Below are 23,465 nucleotides of genomic sequence, written 5' to 3'. Positions count from 1 at the left end.
TGAGGAAATAAAATGCCTCCTTCCCTATATTCTGATCCAATACCACCCACTTATTGATCTCCTAAAAATTAAGTAAAAAAGAAATTAAGAAAACTGAATAAAATAAACAGGACATGTCACAAATAAAAGGCACAAATTCTTTAAGAAAGCATGAATTTCCTTAACCATGGAACATGTATTTCCAATGGAGATTTTCAAGCTAAGAAACTTTTTTCTATTGTTCTTTGTAGTCTATATAATTATCAATTACTTATAGAAATTGAGTTAAATGATATCCAAAGATGAACTAGCATACGGTGAAGCCTACAGAGAGTACAAACACACAAGGTTTAGAAAATGAATTTCTAAAACAACTATCATGTGTATTTCAGACCACAGCTTTTGTGAAAATAAAATAAAAATGAGCCAAACCTGCCATATGCGCGAAAGGCCATGCTCTAGTTTCTTTTTTACATAACCGCGATCAAAATTGGTTTCTTCAGTACTCATCACATTGCTTCCTTCTGAAAACAAATGATGGAATATGTTTTTACTTGTGTATTTTTTACCTAATTTTTTTATTATTGTTTTTCTCTCATTTTTATGAGCCAACCTAAGATTAAAAAAAAAGAAAGAAAGAAAGAAAGAAAAGAAAAAGAAAAATCTGGGCAGGAGATATGGCTCAGCGGTTAAGAGTACTTTAAATTCCTAGCAACTATATGGCCCTCAAAGCCTTCTGTAACTTTGGTCCTCTTCTGGTGTATACCTGTGTGTGTACTGTGGTGTACAGGCATACACACAGGGAAACACCCATACATATACTTAAAAAGAAAATACGCTCCATATATGTTCATTCAAAGTAATAGTAAAACCAGGCATTGGCATTAAACCCCTTTGATACCTGGGAAACTTCAGACAGAGAAATGGTAAATATACCCACGCCCACGCAGTACAGATGGGGATGGGCCTACAAGCCCAGTGTAGGCAGTGTGGCTCCAGAGTCACATACCACCTACTTCACGTGACATGTGACCATGTGACAGGCTGATACCAGGGCACTAGGAAACCAATTAACTCAACTGTCACATAATATGCATGCCAACAAGAGTAGAACACAGAAGAGGGTAAATCTGTATTTTTTTATTTTTATAATTCATATGATATTTCTTTAACGAACTGGAACTAATCATTCTAGATAAACAATTTAACAATATCCAATCCGATAGGCAAGATCCATATTGTTCCTAACACTAAGTTTTTCCCTCCTGAACATACAGACTCACACCTGTGTTAGGGACTGCAGCTCAGTGTTTCTCGGTGACAGTCTACTGTCTGCTCTCGGGTGGTGAGCACACAGACCATACATGCTCGGTCCACCTCCCAGACTGTTAGAGCTTCACACTGTGCATGGCCTGGCTGTGGGGACCCCAGCAGCCTACTGTACAGCTCAACTCCAGCTTTAGTGCTCTGCTTAGGATTCAAAGTGTTAGGGGGACAGAGAGTGTCACTACAAAGCTAGAGCAAATGAATTCTAGAGACCCTTCACCTTCACAAAGGGGCCAGGAACAACTTCCCATTCCTGGTTCTGACACTGTGTTTCCACCTGTCTGCACTGAGAATTCTAGGTATTGCTGGTGGACTGCTGATATTAGCCAGAGAAGTCAAATGCTCTTAAAATATAGATTAGGAACAGGGAATTTTAACAAAAAGGTCTAAATATGCAAGGACCAAATCTGGTATGATTCAGTATCCCATCACTTCAATGGTTTTATCTTGTTCTCTACATTTTTGGTTTTAACATTTGTATTGAGTCCATAAATATGCATATTTAGTAGTTCTTACAGCTAATGCATATGCTAATTCTATCTGAAACCTGGCCTTCGGGTTATGTTTAAATTATTTATTAAAAACAAAAGAGGTATTGAAATATCTTAACACTGCCCATAACTAGAAAAACAGATAAAAGATTAACGGAGGGGACCAAGCACTGTGAAAGCCTGCCGTCCCCCTCTACGAGCCTAGCAATCCCAGCTTTGACTGCACCCTGCCCGCGAGCTCAGCAGAGACTACTACTGAGCCGCACCCTGGGTTACCAGTTTGCAATTCTGACTGGCCTCAGTGTTCTCTACTGTCTATTACCACTCCCTCCATCCCCTCCAAGAAATTTCTAGTCCACGATACAAATTTCCTCCCTTAATTTTTACTGTCTACATGTATGCACCTCTTATAAATCAAGAAAAGGATTAGACATTTCTTCTAATATTCAAGATTCTAATTCAAAATCCTATGTTTAATCAAACAGTAAGATCTGGATATGTCCTGTCTTACCCAGTCACAGAATCCAGGCACCCCAGGGAACAGAAGTTAGCAAAAATAAGTTCACCGACTGCATGACACATATGATTTATCCTGTGTGTATTAAACAAATGTCAATACAACTATTTATTGTTTTAAATTTCTGAGTGTGTATAGGTGAATATGAACACGCATACACGTAAGCAGGTGCACACGTGTAAGTGCACATACTTGTGGAGGCCACAGGTTGTTGTGATGTGGTGTGAGTAAGAATGGCCCCCGTCAGCTCATGTATTTGAAAGAATTAGGAGGATTAGGTGGTGTGACCTTGTTGGAGGCAGTGTGTCACTGAGGCAGGTTCTGTGGTTTCAAAATCCTATCTATGACAGGCCGAGGCTCTCTCAGAACAGGATGTAGCTCTCGGCTACTGCTCTACAGTTTTCTCACTTGCCACATGCTCCCCACCACAATGATGACAGCAAGTTTCCAATTAAACGCTTTCTCTCATAAGAGTTGCTATGATCATGGTGTCTCTTCACAGCAATACAACAGTAACTAAGGCAGAAGTTGGTACCAGGACACAGTGTATTGCTGTGATAGGCCTGACCATGCTATTGTTGGGAAAGGTGAACTTTGGAGCTTTGGGCTAGGAAAACAGTTAATTTCATGGGTCATAGTCCCAGGAGCATGGAAGAGAATGGTGCTGAGAGTAATGTAAATTATGATGGCCCAGCTCAAAAATTAAGAGGGAAAGAATATTAGCAGTAGTAGCCTGGAGACCATTCTTATGATATTTCAGCAAAGAATGTGGATGCTTTTTGCCCTTGTCCTAAAAATCTGCTTGAAGCTAAATTGAAGTTTTGGATTAATGGGATTGGCAGAGGGGATTTCATGACAATCTAATATTGACTTTGTCATGGTGATTTTATTAGTGGTTGTTCTTATACAGATCTATACTAAAAGGGAGCAAAGAGAGCAAGTAAATACAAAATATAAAGTCTGATGAAAAAGGAGCACCAGGAAATGTTTTATTGGAGCTCAGTCAAGTGCTCAAGGAGACAAGAAGTTTAAAGAAAGGACGCTAGAATCGTGAGCTCAGGGCAAGACCCCAACAAGCTAAGCTGCCACCTCATGTAAAGGAATTAAAGGGAAGCTTAAGCAGTGAAGAAAATGATAAACGAGAGGTGAAAAGTTCCAGTTCCATTAAGCAGCAGAACTTGGAAGCTTTGGCTACATGGCGCTGGGTGTAGAGACAAGGATACAAGAAAGGGATTATGGTCCCTCCATGGCTAAGGAAAGCCTCTGAGGACAGGTATGTGTCAGAAGTGTCCCTGCATGGAGGCCTGGAGAGGCCATTGTGTGAAGCTTGGAGACCCTAAGATGCTGGAGGGGCCAGAATGGTGGGATACCCCCTAAGGAGAGCTGCAGACTGGGTGTGGGACCAGCCCAAGAGAGAGAAATGTGCTGCAGTCACAAAGCTAAAGGAGTTGGCGATCTGAAGAGCACTTTGATATCATACATGGAGCTAACAAAATTTGGACTTTCAGTCTTTTTTGGTTCAGTATTTCCTTACACTGCTCCCTTGCTCCCTTTTGGAATGATAATGTATATTCTGTGTCACTGTATGCTGGAAATATGTGGGCAGCTTTTTTTTTTTTATTTTATATAGACTTACAATTAAGAGCAAATCCCTCTTAGAAGAGACTTTGGACTTTTAAACAATGTTGAGACTGAGAAACTATGAGGACATTTGACACTGGGCCGAATTCATTTCTGCATTATGCTATGGCTTTAAGCCTTTGGGGGCTGGGGTGAAATATGGTGGTTTGAATAAGAATGGTCCCCATAAGCTCATATATTTGAACTCTTAGTCACAGAGAGTGGCTCTACTTGAGAAGGATTAGGAGATACGGTCATATTACAACAGGAGTGTGTCTTACTGGAAGAAGTGTGTCATTGGGGAGTAGGAGCGGGCTTCAAGATGTCAAAATCTCATGCCAGGCCTGGGCTCATATTTTCTCTCTGCCTACAGATCAAGATGTAACTCTTAGATACTGCCTACATGCCGCCATGCTCCCCATCATGATGACAATGAATGAAACCTCTGAACTGTAAGCCAGCCCCGGTTAAATGTTTTCCTTCATCACAGTTGCCTTGGTCATGGTGTCTCTCCACAGCAACAGAACAGTGACTAAGACATCTGGGATCTGCCTTGGTTGTTTTCCACCTTAGTTTTTGAGACAGGGTCTCTTACTAAACCTTCAATTTGCTGACCTGCTTAGGTTGACTGACCAGTGACTCTAGATACCCACATGACTTTTATACAGTTATAGAGGATCCAAATTCAGGTCTTCAGGCTTGAGTGGCCAGTCTTTTACTGACTGAGCCATCTCACAAACCCCTAATTATTTGAAATACTTAATCTTGGCCATTGTTCAAAGAGGATCACATAAGAATTAAAAGTTCCTACATTTTCTATTACTTACATACCATAGTTACTTAAAAGTAGATTTTCCTTATGAAAAACAATGTTTTAACAGAGGAAGTCAATGCAGCCACTCCTGATGAGACCTGATAGACTAGCATAAGAAAGAAGGGGAGGAAGACCTCACCTATCAGTAGACTGAGGGAGGGGCATGGGTGGAGAACGGGGAGAGAGGCATTGGGAGGGGAGAAGGGAGGGAGCTACAGGGGGGATACAAAGTGAATAAATTGTAATGAATAATTAAAATTAAAAAAATTCAAAAAGAAAAATACCAACATAATTATAAATTCTTAGAACCTGATTTTATTTTTACAACTTGCAAATTAGAGTAATAGTAAATCTTTATTACTTCTTTCCTTGTGTACCTGAAAAGACCAATGTTTTACCAGGTTTACAATCACTAACACTAAAGCAGTGTCTTTTTTAAGCTTTAGCAAGACAATCTAGCACTAAGGCTATCAACATGTACCCTCAGGTATACGATTTCATGCCACTTGGAGAGTCCTTTGAACCACTTAAACCCAAAAGATAACTGAGCTTTTGTAGTGTCTGAATGACCTTGTTTGCCGCACAAATAATCTGTGGTCACTAAAATGCCTGAGCCCTAAAGGTGGGCCTTGTTCCTTCTTCTCCTTACTCCCCCATTATGCATTCAGCTCACGTTATTCAGCTCACATGTTACAGCTCAGTTTTAAAACAGAGATGAAAAGCATTTCCTACCAGACGCTGAAGCTGGTTCCTCGCTGTCATGCTTCTCATGCCACTCCATGGTTCTGTAATAGCTCAGCATGACTTCCCATAGTGCTTTGCACAAGTCCGCAAGGCATGGAATATAGCTGTCTGGTGTTACGTGCTAAAGAAAAGGAGTTAATTCCCAAGAATTATATTTTCTTAAATGCAAATGATCAAAAGAAAATGTTCTATTATTAATCAAATACAAGTGAAAATTACAAGTAAAGAAATTTCTTCCATTGGAATAGCACAGGAAAAAATCAATACAAGAAAAAAATTCCCATTTAAACATTAGTAATGACACTCCATTAGTATGAATCAACTACAATCCCTGAACCAAAAGATCCAAGAAACGACTGAACTGTTAAGTGTTCTAAACAGTACTATTAACTTTCCCAAATGCTGGAATACAGTCCAGGAAAGGAGCTGTATGAGGGGAATTCTGAGACCCTGTGAGGAAACATCAAGTAGACAAGACCAGAGCCTTGTAACGTCTGTTCGTCCACAGCGCGGGTTGTTCTTGGAATGCGCTTTCATGCTACCCCCTTCCCCAGGTATAGCGGACAGAGCTGAATTTATGCAGCTGCTGCTATTCAGATGCCTCTCTCAAAAACATGGTTTTGCAATGTGTGGCTTGTCTTTGTGACTGAACACCGTACTCACATGACTCTTCTTAACCCTCAGAGTACAGATTGCCTGATGCTCTGAATAAAGGTGGCTATTGCGTGAGATTTTAGTCTGCAACAATGTTAGGTCCCACATTCCTAGGTTCATGCCACCAACTAAAAGCAGTAAGCCCCCAAATATATATATGCTTTTTCAAACACATGTCTAAATATGCACACATGCGATTATAATTATCCTTGGACCAGAGTCACAACGAAGAAACTGGAGGCTGGATTTACAGCTCAATTATTTCATCTGTGTCAAACAACTAAATACTCTGACAATCTCTACACTCTGCACATACTCCAGAACTCACAGACACTCCAGTAAAGTAAAGCATTTTAAAGCATGGCATTACACACACAAGATTATGGAACACTGCAAAGCTCTAAGGGACATACATGAGAGCCCTGCCCCTATCTTTCTACATCTATAAAAGGGTCTTCTGCATCATTGTTCCTATTCTACTTTGCAAGCTTCCCATCTGTCATAAGGGAGCATTTGTTCCATTGTTTGATTTTCTAACTCATTTAAGTTCCAGCCAGGACACTGCTGATAGCACAGAAGGGCTCAGACACTGAAGAGAGCAATCCTCTAAGAGGAAGTGCTAGCAGAGCTACAGGAGAGCAGAGTCATTAGGCTGCTCCAGAGGCTCGCAAGGCCGGACTGCTGCTCACAAAACTTGCATGGCCATGACCCTTACAAGGATGCTGCTCAGGATGCCTGCACACCAGTGGCCCTAGCTAGGCTGCTTGTGATGCAGCATGCCTGAGGACCTCTCAGGGCTGCGGCTTGGGATGCTCGCATGTCAGTGTCCCTCACTCTCAAAAGACCTGTTCTGCCCAGAATGACTTTGTTTCCCCCAAAACTCTTTATTTACCAAAAACTAACCAGGATGTCTCAGCACGCTTTCATGTCAGCATGTCAAACTTCTCAAACCAAACCACAAGGTAGAAGAGTTAATCTCTGGAATCAGATTACTATGGAAGGCTTGTGACAAAAATATTTTATTGGTTTAAAATTACAAAACAAATTAATAATGTCTGCCCATTATTAGGTCTAAGAAGGAAACACTAAATGACTGCCTCACAGTCACCATAACAGAAAAACTGACCATCATTCATCAATCCCTAATTGAAACTCATGAACATATTAAGATTGACCTCATAATTCCTTAAAGCACAAACACTGTGGTCAAGAACAGTTAAGGATACTTCTGAATCCATCACTATTAAACAGTTTTGGGAGAGTGTGGTTAAAACAGTACCCTAAACAACTGGGGGCACACAGATAAAAACCTAATTCTATCTACCAACAGACACAGTACTGAAAATTCCTACAGGTCCAAAAAATGAACTCAGCAATAACCCAGCAAAGATACAGGTTATAAAATTATCATACAAAAGGAAGATTCATATTAGTAACAATTATTTAGATGTATGGCATGAGGTATCTCATTCACAATAAGAGATTTAAAAATTAGGAATAATCTCAGCAATATATATTCAAAGACTCCATGAGGAAAATCAAGAGACACCCTGAAAAATGTAAAATATTTGAACTAAGAGAAAGTCAAGCTTATTCTTGATTAGGGTATTTCAGTGTTATTAATATATTCTATAAGTTAATTCATGATCTCATATGATACCAATTTTAAAATATCCAGTATCTCATAAAAACCTAGCATCTGATAGAGATGAAACCCCACACCATTAAGCAGTCATTTTCACAAACACTGTTTGGTAACTAGACAGCCAGTATAAAAGATGAAAGTAGACCCACTTCATACACCATGAACAAGAATATACTGTAAGTAAGAAATCTAAATAATACAAATATATAGCATTGAAAGAAAATATGGAGCATTTCCTCCCTAGCACTGATTTTTTTATTTTATTATTTTTTTTTATCAGTTACATTTTATTAACTCTGTATCCCAGCCGTGTCCCGATCCCTCATTCCCTCCCAGTCCCTCCCTCCCTCCCTCATCTCCACCGTGCCCCTTTCCAAGTCCACTGACGGGGGGGGGGGACCTCCTCCCCATTCATCTGATCCTGTTTTATCAGGTATCTTCAGGACTGGCTGCAAAGCCCTCCTCTGTGGCCTAACAGGACTGCTCCTCCCTTCGGGGGTGGGGAAGCCAAAGAGCCAGTCATTGAGTTCCTGTTAGAAATAGTCCTTGTTCCCCTCACTTTGGGAAACCAATTGGTTACTGAGCTACCACAGGCTACATCTGAGCTGAGGTTCTAGGTTATATCCATACATGGTCCTTGGTTGAATGTCAGTCTCAGAAAAGACCCTGTGCCCAGATATATTTGGTCCTTGTGGAGCTCCTATCCTTTCCCCATCAGACTATCTCCCCTTCTTTCTTATGATTCCCTGTACTCTGCCAAAGGTTTGGTCATGAGTCTTTGCTTTGAAAACACTGCTAGCACTGATTGTACAACTTGAAATTCAGAGGTAACAAAACTAACTATAAATTTTTATATTACAAAACATGGTCAAGTACACAACAAGGACATTTGCTCAACCATGTTCATAGCAGCTTTATTTGTTACAACCAGAATCTGGAAACAACCTAGATGTCCCTCAACTGAGGAATGGATACAGAAATTGTGGTCCATTTACACAATGGAATACTACTCAGGAAATAAAAACAAGGAAATCATGAAATTTGCAGGCAAATGGTGGGAACTAGAAAAGATCATCCTGAGTGAGGTATCCCAGAAGCAGAAAGACACCCATGGTATATATTCACTTATAAGGGATATTAGACATATAATATAGGATAAACATGCCAAAATCTGTACACCTAAAGAAGCTAAGAAAGAAGGAGGACCCTCGGTAAGATGATCAATCCTCACTCAGAAAGGCAAATGGGATGGATATCGGAAGAGGGAGAAAACAGGCAACAGGCCAGGAGATTATCACAGAGGGCCTCTGAAAGACTCTATCCTGCAGGGTATCAAAGCACATGCTGAGACTCATAGCCAAACTTTGGGCAGAGTGCAGGGAATCTTATGAAAGAAGGTAGAGATAGGAAGAGCTGGAAGGGACAGGAGCTCCAAAAGGAGAGCAACAGATCCAAAAACTCTGGGTACAGGGGTCTTTTCTGAGACTGATACTCCAACCAAGGACCATGCATGGAGATAACCTGGAACCCCTGCACAGGTGTAGCCTATAGCAACTCAGTCTCTAAGTTGAGTGCTCCAGTAATGGGAACAAAGACTGTTTCTGACAAGAACTCAGTGGCTGACTCTTTGATCACTTCCCCCTGATGGGGGAGCAGCCTTGGAGGAAGGAAGACAATGCAGCCAGTCCTGATGAGACCTGATAGGCTAGGGTTAGAGGGAAGGGGAGGAAGACCTCCCCTATCAGTGGGCTTGAGGAGGGTCATGGGAGCAGATGAGGGAGGGAGGGTGAAATTGAGAGGGGGCTATGGCAGGGATACAAAGTGAATAAACTGTAATTTATAAAAACATAAATAAAATTTTAAAAATTGGAATATCTATGACCATAACAAGTCAAAATGCAAATTAGTTGAAAAAGTTTACACACATATATGAAGAACTAACATTCCATGTCTACATGGAATTCTGAAGAGTAAAAAGCTGGATGTGTAAGTGTATGCCTACAGTCCTAGCTATCTGGAAGGCTGACGCAGGGCGGGGTGGGGGGTGGGAGGGGAAAACCTGTGAGTAGAAGGCCAGCCAAGCCGTAGAGCAAGACCTCTCTTTCAAACACAGAAAAATAGCAACAACAAGTTTTTTTTTTGGGGGGGGGGCAGAGGCAAAAATCCTAAACAGGATGGGATGCAGACATGAAAGAGTATGCTTCACAAATAGAACATGGGAGAGTATGTTCAACCACACATGCAGCAACCATGATCCCCACTCCACTGCTGGAAGGAACCTCAAAAACGGTAATCCCATGGAGAAAATAGTAGCTACCTAACAGAACAGTACATGTATTTTCACTTCAACCAACTAATATGACCTCTAGAAATGCATCCTGATGATGTCCCTTAGCAAAGCGTGTAACTAACAGTCATTGGATTCTGCCAAAAACCCAAACACAGGGATCTGCAGAAGAAACTGTCATTCACACAGGTAAGAGAATACCTTGCACTTATGAAAGATAAGTTTGCATGCTTATTTCTATAACTGCTAGCTTACACTGAGCCAGTTTTCTTTTTCCTCAGTTTATTTTGGCACATCATTACACCTGACTCATTTCTTACCATATATACATTAAAAAGGGACAAGATAAGGAAAGATTAAAAATACATAGCCAAGTAAAGCAAAACTTAAACAGCTCTAGGCTGTCCCTCAGCAATCCACACAATACAGGAGTTTCTCGAAGGACAATTTAAAAACATTCAACAGTGCTTAATTTACATTTATATTTTACATTTCATTTAAGTATATCCCAACACTCTCCCTGAAAGAAGAGGAGGGTAGTATTAGGCATATCTTTTTCCAAAGAAACTTTAGGCCTATACAAATAACTGTTACAGTCAATCATTTAACAACATGTCAACCCCAAAATTAAAACTTAAATCTATTACCTTTTACTCTACACAATGTGAGGACAAGAGGCTCCTGCCCTATGCGATCTCTTACAGCTACTCTTCTATGCTATCTCCTAGGGCTCCTCTCCTCTCCTATGCTGTCTCTTGGGGCTCCTCTCCTATATCTTGGGGCTCCTCTCTCATATCTTGGGGCTCCTCTTCTATGCCAGCTCTTAGGAGCTTATTTAGTTTTATAGATGCATCAAGCAAGATATATTATGCATGTAATTTTTTTCAAAAACAACTGAAATTATAGCAAGCCTATTTGTCACTGATTCACAGACCTAACTAAAGCAATGACCTTGTCTAAAAGTCTCCCAAAAGAACTCAATATAATTCAATACATCAATGTGTACAAGCATATGAGAATAATAAATTTAAGACAAGAAGGCAAGATAATTTGCTCTAAGTTAATATTCTAAAATATAAATTTTAGAGACCATTTTACTAAATGTTTTTAAAAGTTGTCTTCAATGTCTGACCTATTAATCTCTGTGTTTGCAAATGATGGTGGCAATAAGTTATTTTGCATTAAAATTGAGACATTTCCACTATACCATGCAAGCAATTAGTGTCTACTCTCAAAAAAAAAAATGCTTTTAGCTATGTACCTAAAATCATCTGCAAGCCAGACATGACGGCACACAACCATAACCTAACACAAAAGAGATGGAGGCATGTGTGTTACAAGTTCAAGTCCAGCTCAGGCTACATAGTGAGACCCTGTCTTTAAAGCACACACCAGTCAGTAAATTAAAAAACAACAACAACAAAAAACCTTGACACTTGTATATTCTAGTCAGTTTTTCAGAAGCACCTGATCTGGAAAGGGCAGTCTGCTGGCTAGCTTTCAGTGTGGAAAGCAGCTATGCCACTGCTCCATGCCATGTCTGCCTACTTGCTGCATGCCCCCCACCATGATGGCCAAGCACTCACCACCTGAAACTGTAAGCAAGCCACCATTAAATGTTTTCTTTAATAAGTTGCCTTCCTTGGTCATGATGTCTCTTCACAGCAACAGAAAAGTATCTGAGATGGGGGCTAATGGTGACTTGACAGCTACTCGGGAAGAAACTCACTTTTCTTCAGGGCTGCGGCCACAGGTGGATTGCCTTGTGTACACAATCAATACAATCAGGCTCCCCAAATTATTACACAGAGAGTGTGGTGAGGGGGGAATATGAAGGGGAGTACTGGCAGTCTGGGGGAAGCAAGAGGGGACGTTAGGTGTGTTTATGATTAAGATTCACTGTATATATGTATAAATTGTCAAGAAATAAAAGTTTTTAAAAGGTATTTCGAGATTTCACAGGAAACCTTATTATGCAAAACAGAAAAATAGGTAAGTAACAATATAACTGCATATGATCATAAAATAATAGGCAGGCCATAATAATTCTGGTCCTAAGTGACCTGAATGGCTGGATCAACAGCCTGTAAAATATTCAGCCCTATGAGGCCTGATGGGAAAGATCCAGCCAAGGAAGCAGTGGTCCTGGTTCTGACAGGAACTAGTTCTATGTCTGGTTCAGTGACTTCTTAGACAAGAAACCCCTTTGGATCTGTTTCAGCTTCCATAAAAGAGACAGGGTTACCCAGACCTCCTATGGCATCACTTGCTTAAGTCATTCATCAGTTACCAAATGCCCAGCAAAGAAACTCAGCTCCTGTTCTGGGCACAGTGGCATCAGACCATATATGCAGTGTGTGGTTTGATGTCACAATTCCATTTCTACATTCACAGATGGAAAAGTGCACTTAATCAGGAATGAATCAATTCAGAGAGCACTAATAGTAAAACGCCTCTTCTTGAATTGTCTTTAAGCATAGGGAGCAGAGGTATGATTCCAGGACCTCTCCATGTCTACAGCTGTTTTCCACACTCAGGATTTTTGGTGAAGGTGGTAATGAAGGGAAAGAGAGAAATGCAGGCTCTGAGAAACAGTGTATAGTACAGAAAAGGAATAGTTTAAATAACTTTTAAGGGAAAACATTAGCACATATACAGAACAACATTCGTGTCTCATAACGTGAATGAGCATAAAGAGCAACAAAGAGCCACTGCACCTGCGACCCCGGCTCTCACACTGTGGAAGCATGAACACAACCTGAGCATGGGAAGGCTCCTAATCTTGACCTCCGGTCTCACCACAATCAGTTCAGAGAAAGCCTACCAGCCACTGCCAGAAGCCTACCTGGTCAGAATTCAAATGAAGAAATTAACTTCTCAAAGCAGGGACATGTCAGCCTTGGTTATAATGGTGAGGTTAGGTGATTTTCAATGTATAAGCATATATCCTGCCATAAATATAAGCAGTCTTTGTGAACTTGACGCATACAGTGTAGGAATATCATCTTTTCAAAGTTGCTTCATTGAAAGTAAAGTGATAAATATGAGATTGACATATTTATTTATTATACAATTGAACTCATAAGAAAATCTATTATTAAGTTTCTACAAAAAATCAGAAAGATGCTTTACTATTAAAACATAAAACAGAAATTCTTAAGGGAGTCTTACATATTTAGATTTAGCATTCTACTCACATCCTGACAAACATGCAGAGAACAGATGCTCAGGTATCTTAGAGAGGTCCAAAATCCACAGTGTGCCCAATGCCCCACCCCCATAGCAAACACACACACACACACACACACACACACACACACACTGATTCACAGATTTAAACACCACAGCCACAGGGTCATTAGCACCACTGGAAAAATGGTCCTGCATAAGCAGTTCCTGGTTAAAAAACAGCACTAGACTCAGTGAACTAAAAGCATCTATGCAGAGACTGAACTCTGTCTCTAAGTAGAAAAGTGGTTAAAAGAAATTGCCTCTCAGCTGCAGGTCTCTAATGATTTCTGTGTGTGCCAGGCTGTGCATAACGTTAATATCTTATATACTTTCTATCTTATATGCAGAAACCTAAGCAATAGCAGACAAAGCACAGAACTGGATGGGACATGCCTGGGCTTAGGGCCCACCCTTGTCACTTCCTTGGCCATGACTCCAGCATAATAGCAGAGTCTCTATGGCACTCCATATTTTTTTTAATACAATGTTTGACAAATATTCCTAGCAATTGACTAGGTTCCTGACTTAAAAACACAAGTATCTTGTAGGGAAAAACTGCCATTCTCAATTACTATTGGGCACTCAGGTGTTTCTAACTGCTGATAGGTGTCCTTAAGCAACCAGATACTAGTATTATATATAAAATAAGTAAAGCATGCATCATTATAATATCTATTTCAAAGTTTTAAATGATAAAGGATGTCATGCTGTCTGAAATGACCATAAAAGCAATTACTTAAATATAAAACACTGTTGAATTAAGAATGACAGGTTTCAAATAGTTTTGTACCAGTACATTATTATCTTTCCACTGACAGCTGTATGTCAACCTCTAGAATCAGAGGAACAGTAAAAGAATACAACTAGGGTTTAGTTTTCTCTGCTGGCCTTAAGACCATGAGGCACTGTTTACCAGTTTCCTATCTTCTTTGTAAAGGATTTTTAAAACTAGTTCTATGTCACCTCCTGCTCACCTTGACATGCTAAGCGCCATACCAAGAGCAAAGCAGGCAGACAACTGTCCTTTCAGTCTCCAATCTCTTCCCAATTAAAGGAAGCATACTTCTTCTCTGCTCAGAAGAAGTCAACCTCCCATTTGCTTTGTGTCATCCAATTATCCTAATTTATAATGTTTCAAACACAACTTATAGTCAAGTACTTCGGCCAAAATACTGCCACAACAGAGTGACGTGAAATGCAACGTGCCCAGGCTTGCCTTTGTTTTCAGAGTGCCCACCAGCTCCACAACAACCTGCTAGCAAAGACCCCGGGTCTACATTTGCTCCCACACAATGACTGTCACCAGTTACTTTTAACAGGAGGCAAAAATGATAGCCCACCACTAAATAGAAGAAGTTAAGCACTTCATGTCCTATTAGCAGACTCTTTCATGAATCACCCCCTTGCCTGAGTGATGCAAATGAGGGCCTTACTTGTTCCCATAAGGAAAATCCGCTTAAATTTCCTTTCATCAACTTACTTTTTCGACTTCAAAGGCCCCTCCACTTTGACTTTCTTGAGGTAACTACCATCTTTGATAGAACAACGTTCGCAAATGGTGCTTGGATAAAGCTAATCAGCAAACTGAGCGGAGAGAGGAGGAGCGCGGTGACGGAACGAGGGCATACCGTACAGAGGTCTTTATACTGAAGCTTCTGGAACTTCGTGTCTGTGTTTCCCGCACACAGCTCCACGTACCCGAGCACGACCTGAAACACGGTGTTGTGGATGGCCTGAGTGAAGTGCATGTGAAGCTGGTCCATGGCAGTCTAGGGGAGGGGAATACAGGCAGGGTAAGTCCACAGGCTCACAAGTGCTAAGTGCCTTTCTTCTAGTAGTTTTCCCAAGATGCCATTTGAGATATGAAAATTAAGGAGATGGAAAAAAAAAAAAAAAGCAGCATTTCAAACAGAAAGCAGAATTCAAAACATTTGGTAAAGTCTTAAATTTCCTTTCAAAGGAAGGCACCATTTAAAAGAAAGAAAAATGCTTGTGCCTACCATGTTCAAAGGCTGAATGACTACATGCATGAGCCTGGATACAGAAGACGCAACTAAGTTTTAAACCATGACCCTTGTTTCACGTTTTTCATGGAAGACCTTGGATAATGAGTATGCAAAGCCACACACTGTACGGCAAGCTACAGTACTGGGGAAACCTGCGAGATGCAGTGCACCTATTTGACAGATAAATGTGCTCAGCAAGCAACAGTTTATATACTGCCTGAGGGAGTATGTAAACTAGCCTGGAACAAACAAAGCCCTGTATTAAGATCCAAATTTGAAATTAAGGTACAAGACACTACAATGCAATCTCCCACTGAATTTGAATTAGCTTGTACTTTCCTTTTTTCCTTTGTGTATTTTTGCTTGTCTGTTTGTTTGACAACAGGTTCTTGCTATGGCCTTGGGCTTGCAATCTCCCTGCCTCAGCCTCTCAAGTAAAATATACTTTCTTAAATCCCACATAAAATGGTGAAAATAGTAAAACTGGCAAACATAGTTTAAAACAAAGTCTTAGGATGTTTCTGTGACATGGTTTACACTCTGAGACTCTATCAATAAGATGTTAACATAATTAATTCAATATTAAAATGCACTTCATTAAGTGAAGTTTTATAAGGATATAACACTGGTATATTTCAGTCACAAAGGTTCATGAGCGACATCTACTCAGAACTAACCTGTGTTTTTCCGAGAAGCCGATAAGCTTGCTGAACCTTAGTGTAATGATTAATGTCAAAATTCTTGCAGATTTTGGAAAGAGCTACATCCAACTGTTCCTATGCAATCAACAGAAGTAAGAGGTGATGAGGAAACTGTTTTCAAGGCAATAAGAAGAAAATATTAAAACTAGTTTCCCTTCATTTATAATTATTTATTTACCATTATACTGGATTAGTCAAAACCAAATATAATTATAATTAACCATTATAATTAAGCCTTAAACAAATAATTAGCACAATTATCAATTTATTTACCTTGAAACCCATGTTTGATATTTCAGAAGAAACAAAATAAGTATACTTTTTAAGAGACCTTGCTTTGTACTATTTCTTAACTTTCTCTTTCCTCAAATATCTGCTAAAACTGTATAATTGTACAAACCGAATGTGTGGGATTATAAAATAAAAATACAACAATCTGTTTACTACCAAGAAAAAGTAATTCTCAACCAACACTGAATTTGAAAATATAGAACCCACTTAAGCTTTGTCCATCTAAGGTGGACTTATTATTGGGTTTCTTGTTCAATGATTTCACTTTTTTTATTTTAATTTTATTTTTAATTACACTTTATTTACTTGGTATCCCCCCTCTAGTTCCCTCCCTCCTCCCCTCCCAAACCCTCCCTTCCTCCTCCTTCTCCATGCTGCCATTCCCCAAGTACACTGGTAGGGGAGGGTTTCTTTTTCTTCCTTCTGATCCTAGTCTGTTAGGTCTCATCAGGAGTGGCTGCATTGTCATCCTCTGTGGCCTGGTAAGGCTGCTCCCCCCTCAGGGGGAGGTGATCAAAGAGGAAGCCAATCAGTTCATGTCAGAAGCAGTCCCTGTTCCCATTACTAGGGAACCCACTTGGACACTGAACTGCCATGGGCTACATCTGTGCAGGGGTTCTAGGTTATCTCCATGCATGGTCCTTGGTTGGAGTATGAGTCTCAGGAAAGACCCCTGTGTTCAGTTGCTCTCCTTGTGGTTCTGTTGCTCTCCTTGTGGACCTCCTGTCTTCTCCAGATCTTACGATTACACACTTCTTTCATAAGATTCCCTGCATTCTTACGCATATATCCAAAAGTACACGATAAGGACATTTGCTCAACCATATTTGTAGCAGCTTTATTTGTAATAGCCAGAAGCTGGAAACAACCCAGATGCCCCTCAACTGAAGACTGGATGCAGAAATTGTGGTAAATCTACACAATGGAATATTACTCAGAAATGAAAAGCAAGGAAATCATGAAATTTGCAGGTAAATGGTGGGAACTGGAAAGGATCATCCTGAGTGAGCTATCCCAGAAGCAGAAAGACACACGGTATATACTCACTCATATAGACATATAATATAGGATAAACCTAATACAATCTGTACATCTAAAGAAACTAATCAAGAGGGAGGCTAAAATGCTCAATTCCCATTGTGAAAGGCAAAGAGGATGGACATCAAGAAAACAGGAAACAAGTTAGGAGCCTCCCACAGAGGGCCTCTGAAAGGCTCTGCCCTGCAGACTATCAAAGCAGATGTTAAGACTTATGGCCAAACTTTGGGCAGAATGCAGGGAATCTTATGATTTCACTTTTAAATAAGGATTTTCTACATTGATAGGATATTTTATATACATATTGGATTATCAACAGAAAGCCCTCATTTAAAACATTCCAAGCAATGTTTACTTACAGAACTCAAGTCAATTGCTTTTGTGATTAGCAAATAAATAGATATTCTTATAATTAGCAAATACTTGCATTTACAAAGACTTCTTTCACAAAAGGTCATTTGATAGTCTAAGTTTAACTTTTATAATTACAGTATCCTAATCAGGAAAGCAAAGGGTAAAGAGGGAATCCAGCAACTCTTACTCCTTATTAAAATGAGCATTCTGCATTGTAAAAACTGCCAAGGAGGCAGAAGGATTCTGAATATAGCAGGAGGACAACTCCATAAGAAAGCTTTTTTCTCCCACTTCTACATTTTCAATCTGTTTTGGGAATTTATGAGAGTGTTTATCGGGTAATAATTACAATGAAATCAACTCACTAGGCCAAAAAAAGAGAAGTAATTTATAAAATACAATATGTGGAAAGTATTTATAATATATCACAACATGGCAACACATCCATTTCCCATTTGGAGATTAACTATTTCTAGAATAAGTGATATTTTCAAATTCTCCTTTAAGGTACCCCTAATTCTAGAAGTGTTATTTAGTTTACAAGATTAGATTAATCTGATTATACATGGAAATTTCAAATGAAATACAAGAAACTTGAATGTAGTGATTTAGGGACAAGGGAAATAAAATAAGCACAGAAAATAATGTTGTGCTACAACTACAAACCTCCAAAAGGAAAATGCTGCCCCTTTATAGTAAAAGTCCTTACCTCAATTTGTTCCAAAGTGTCCTGCAGCTTTGAATTCAGCTCACTATCAAATAAAACAGAGTTAAAGGTGTCTAATGCTAAATAAATGCGGTTGGCGAATCGACAGAAAACCAGTACCCACAGTCTGTGGGCTACTGAGGACAGCAGCACAGTTAGAAAAGGAGAAGAGGTAACTGAAGACTACAGAGAATTAAGACTAAAAGGTCACAGTGCATTTTAAAATCAAAAGGCACTAACTTAAACAAGAAGTAAAATTTACAAATAAAGTTAATTTCTACAACATAAGAATAAAGAAATAGAAAATAAGCTTTTTAAAAATACAATTTAACGAGACTAAACTGCAACAAAAGTTATGTAATACAATGCCACGCTGAAATGAACTGGACTTAAGTACAGGAAAGAGCACATCATATGACTAGATCAAGATCTCTAACAACGTGCTCACAAAAGCGATTTCCTGTGATAACCAAACTCTAACACAAAGTCAAGCAACCATTCTTTTTTATTTGCAGAAAAGAACAGGCAGCTTCTAAAATCTCGGTGGCAGCTTCAGGAGCGGAGAAAGTCTTCTAGAGCAAGATCAGCAAAGCCTTATTGTGAAGTGGCAGCACCGAGACAGTGCGGGGTCCACAGGACACACGAGGGCCAATGGCACCGACAGACACTTGGCATGGGATAGTCAGCTGAGAACAAGCAAAATAAAATGACAAGTGGCACTTGAGTCCATCAGTCACTCTGGTAGAGCTACTGTGAAAAACAGCAAAGCAAGCAAGCAGAATGGCCAAAAGGTATTTTTAAATCATTCATGACGGTGTCTTCAAATTCTGGCTGATGTGGAACAAGCGGAATACTCGAGCAATGCCCGACAGGGGGACACGTCGACAAGCTCTCTGAAAAACTCTGAACGACACTGCAGTCCACACTGCCTCTTAGCACACACCTGGTAAAAGTGTACACACAATTCTTGGAGCCTATTTGTAACAGGCAAAAAACTTAAAGTTGACAGTATCTAAATTATATTTTACAAAAAAAAAAGTCTCTGAAATCTAATAAAATAAACACAATCACAAAATAAGTTCAAGCTCAAAAAACACTTTTAATAATATATGTAAAAGATATGATAAGAGTGAATAAAAACTTCACTTCAACATGTTGAAATCTTAGGTTTTTGCAGTGTTATCTGCTGATGATAAACTGGACTCTCAAATTCCTGGCAGTCCATGCAAACAGGGAGGTTTACCAGCCATAAAGTCAAAGCACACTAGTCACGTAAGGGCAAAAATCCAGGCAAGCACAGGAGAATGTTTACTTCGGGTGGCACTAGAAACAGAGATTTTTATAATTTTTGTATGAGGAGGACCATTCACTGCAAAGGCCCCTTGAAAATCCTACCCTCATGCTATCTATACACCTCAACGGGTTCCTTGAAATGGCTCCTTACAGAGCAGAAGGCAACAGCAGAGAAAGACAGGCACACAGACAGACATACAGGCACAAAGCAATTCACCAGGAAGGAAAATCAGCACCATGATGTTTTTGATGACCTTAGGATAAATGTTCAAACCTACAGAGGAAAGTTTGCTCTTTGTAGAATATGCAATGCTTGTCATATGCATATTTTACCCTGAAGTCAGACACTGGTAGTTACATTCTCTGGTAGAAACTGACAGCAAAACTAGACTGTTTGGCCACCAGCATTTCAGGATTGATGCCTTAGAAAAGTTCAGATCTCTGGCCCAAACCAACACGTGATATATAGCAGAGTCCACAGGGCTGGGCTAGAGGAATAGTTAGAGCATGCTCTGCCCACAGCCCCTGCCCTACCCTCTGTGGGCTTCCATCTGCACTCGTGTTTTTGTTGCCTGCCTGGTTCTTAAACACAACAAAGTTTGCAGCGCCTATGGCAAAAGTGAAATCACGTTATTGCCCCATGTTCAATAAACACTTTGCCAATTTCCCAAAAATAAGAACAAAGCAAAAGTTGGCATACAGTGTGAAGCCCTTGACTTCTCATTCCCTTTCCAATGCCTATAAAATATTTTATCCATATGGACTGCATACATTTCTCTAACAAAACCACAGACTTCCACAAACTCCATTCCTGCTCAGTGTTCACAGCTAGAATACCTCTTCTGTCAAATAGCCACCTAGCTTTCCAGTCCTAAATGTCCTCTTCTCTAGGAATTCCGCTTCTGCTTACTTCCTGGTCCCATAAGGGGAGCTGTTTACAGTCCCCTGCATCCCAGGAGCAGGGCTCCAGGAGACAGTCATTATTCATTATTTGTAGGTGACCCCCCAAGGGCCAAACCTCCTACCTGGCTCAGAGAGCCAGTAACAAATATCTGTGGGTCAAGTTAATAATGCAAAGAAAAATCATTTATTAGTCCCCATTTTCTACTTTAATAGCTAAACCTATAAAGGTAGGAAAAGGAGAAGGAAAAGAGCCACATTAGATTCTGGGTCTGTAGGTACGTCGCAACAGGAAGATAAACACAGCTAAATCCAGATACCCTCCTCCACAGAGTGAGGTTGAAAAGTCCACCTGAACTTGAACTAGACAAAGAGAAAGAAAAACAACATAATGGCACTTCAGAACTGGTAATCATTTTCTTTTAGGGAGTAGTTTCACTTTGGAGGAAAAGAAGTATTTCTAAATTCAGTCACAGTCACTATAAAATTGTGAATGTAGCTGTTTTTAATTGCAGTTATTGTTTATAGTTGCATCATTCTCTTTCTGTGAGCACGGTAAGTAAATAACATGTAGAAGACTATAAACATAAAACCTAGAAATCAATTTCATTGTATTAAAAAGCCTCTCAAAATCTACAACTGCAGTTTGACCACAATTGACTACTAATTAAATATACACAGAGAGAAATTAGTGATAAAGGAGTGGGCATTTACTGTGTAGCTTTTAAAGAAGTCCTTAAGTATCAGTTAGAAATGTGAGTTCAAGCCATTTTAATCAATTAATCAAAGAATATTAAAAAGAACTACCCATAAACATTTTGATAAATAAAAGCTACATTAAGGTTAAAAAAAAAAAAAAAAAAAAAAACACCTTGAAAGGGATAGGCTAACTTTGTAACCTATATGTCCTCTAAAGCCTATAGTTTTGAGTTTTAGGTCCAGGTTAAGCTAAAGCCTCTTAGTACCTTTCCAGAGAGTGAAGGAATATGACCCTATCTGTGAGGACAGATATAAAAAAAAGGGGCAAGCAAGCAATGACCTTCACTCAGCAAAAGAATGACCAGACCCTTGTCCTTGAGATAGCGTTTCTTAGCAACAAACCTAGACTTCTTCTGAGTAGCTCTTGACCTCCAGCCAAGAGCCCGCAGCCCTAATCTTCAAGGATGAGCTAACCACCCCCACCTTAAAGTGCAGCTGCATCCACACTTGGCAGGACTGGCCAAGCTTGAGCACCTAAGACTAACCAATTATCTTACTTTATAGCTTCCTCATCCAATCCTAAATTGCCAAAACTAAAACTTCAAATTTCCCGCAATTTTTCTTTTAAAAACCTAAAGGCCTTTGTCTCCCGGTGCCACTCTTTGCTGACCAGCAAGGGTGACCCCGTTGTAAAATGGTTAATAAACCTCTTGCTTTTGCAACGAGTCTTGGTCTGGGGGAGTTTCTGGGAAGGGCGCGATTGAACTCCTGAGCTGTGAGACCCCAGGTCTTACAATCTCACTAGTTCTAAGACAGAAGGCTAAAAGCTTTTAAATGCCTTCTCCAAGCTCAACAGAATGAACTGAATATTTCTGCCACGTCTGGACATCACTAGAGAAAAAGTAAAGATAAGATATGCAATATAGCTAATTAAGTGCTTTTATGAAAGTGCTATAGCTCTCTCTCTCTCTCTCTCTCTCTCTCTCATAAAAATTGGCTTCAGAAGGCTGTAAATAAATCAAACCTTTGTACAAATCTAATGATACAAAGTTAGCATTGTACTGAACTTTGCCTGGTCTGGTGCTCAAGCCAGTTATTTCAAGTCAATTTCCTAAAGATCTCTGGGTATCAGTTTCCTAATGATGCCCAGACTAATTCCAGAAGACTGCTTCCAGCTCTAAGGTTTCCTGAGTCTAACACATGCTGAATATGTGTTTCTCAACTGTCACATTTTTGTATATGGTTCTGGCAAGTCCTAAAACTTTTAGAATAAATCTAAGTAAACAGAATTCCAAATTTGTAGTTTATATCCATGGTCCATGAAAATAGCAGTCTCTTTAGCTTAGAGCCCACCTAAAGAGGTTCCCGTCTACTTACAGGAAAGTAGACCTCAAAGACCTGACTTCCAAATACTGTGAAATGAAGCCAACAACCTGAGAGACCATGAAGCATCTACATGATCTTCCAAAGCAGACATGGCTAGACCATAGCATAACTAGTAAGGTAGGTTTCTTATAATCACGTCTCTAGCCTCAATCTGTTCAGAAATCCTCCACCAACTTCGAAGATGATCAGCACAACGCCTGAAGTCCAGTTCTAAGAATGCGAAGCAGGCAAACATCTCCAAACTTTATGGATTGTTAACTGTAGCAAATTTGGGAAAACAAAGAAGAGAAGTCCTCAGCATGAGATGTATCCATAGCTAAAAGCTGTGGACATTTACTGTGTAACAATTTCACAAAACTGTCAAGACCATATTCTGATAAAAAAAAAATAAAGGATACTTTAAATCCTATGTTATGGTAAAAGTACAGTACTCAACAAACCAGTTCTGACAAGTCACAAACCTTCCAGCATGTAACACAGAGCTCTGAGGGTCTGTCAAGAAGTTTCCTCCAATGAAATAAAAAGTAATAAAATCGTTACAACTTTTGAAATAACTTTCCTTGAAACTAATTTAGATACATTTCAACTGAAAAAGATATTAAATATTTCATCCAGATACACTTAAACACAGACACATTCTGAATCTTATTCCCACTAAATTCCAACTACAAGACTCCATGTCAATCAACTCACCAATTTTCAAATAACACTGCAGAGTTCTCTGTCGTGAAGTGAACAAAATCGGTATTACAATTTATTTTATTAAGGATGCCGAAACACAGC

The 23,465-nt window shown here is 39.6% G+C and overlaps 1 protein-coding gene across 1 annotated transcript in view; it reads right to left on the bottom strand.

Moving 5' to 3' along the window:
- Vps50 (VPS50 subunit of EARP/GARPII complex) overlaps positions 1–23,465 on the bottom strand; it is a 101,873-nt gene that overhangs the window by 44,125 nt on the left and 34,283 nt on the right. The window contains exons 10-14 of the mRNA XM_060374004.1: positions 18,408–18,450; positions 15,992–16,090; positions 14,937–15,077; positions 5,480–5,612; positions 412–503 (exon numbers count right to left, since the gene is read on the bottom strand). Coding sequence (XP_060229987.1) covers positions 412–503; positions 5,480–5,612; positions 14,937–15,077; positions 15,992–16,090; positions 18,408–18,450 — 508 coding nt within the window. The remainder of the gene's footprint in view (positions 1–411; positions 504–5,479; positions 5,613–14,936; positions 15,078–15,991; positions 16,091–18,407; positions 18,451–23,465) is intronic.

This window comes from Meriones unguiculatus, chromosome 21 (genome assembly GCF_030254825.1).
Source record: "Meriones unguiculatus strain TT.TT164.6M chromosome 21, Bangor_MerUng_6.1, whole genome shotgun sequence".
Taxonomy (NCBI): domain Eukaryota; kingdom Metazoa; phylum Chordata; class Mammalia; order Rodentia; family Muridae; genus Meriones; species Meriones unguiculatus.
The sequence above is the reverse complement of the archived record's forward strand: the minus strand, read 5'-3'. Positions and strand labels throughout refer to the sequence as shown.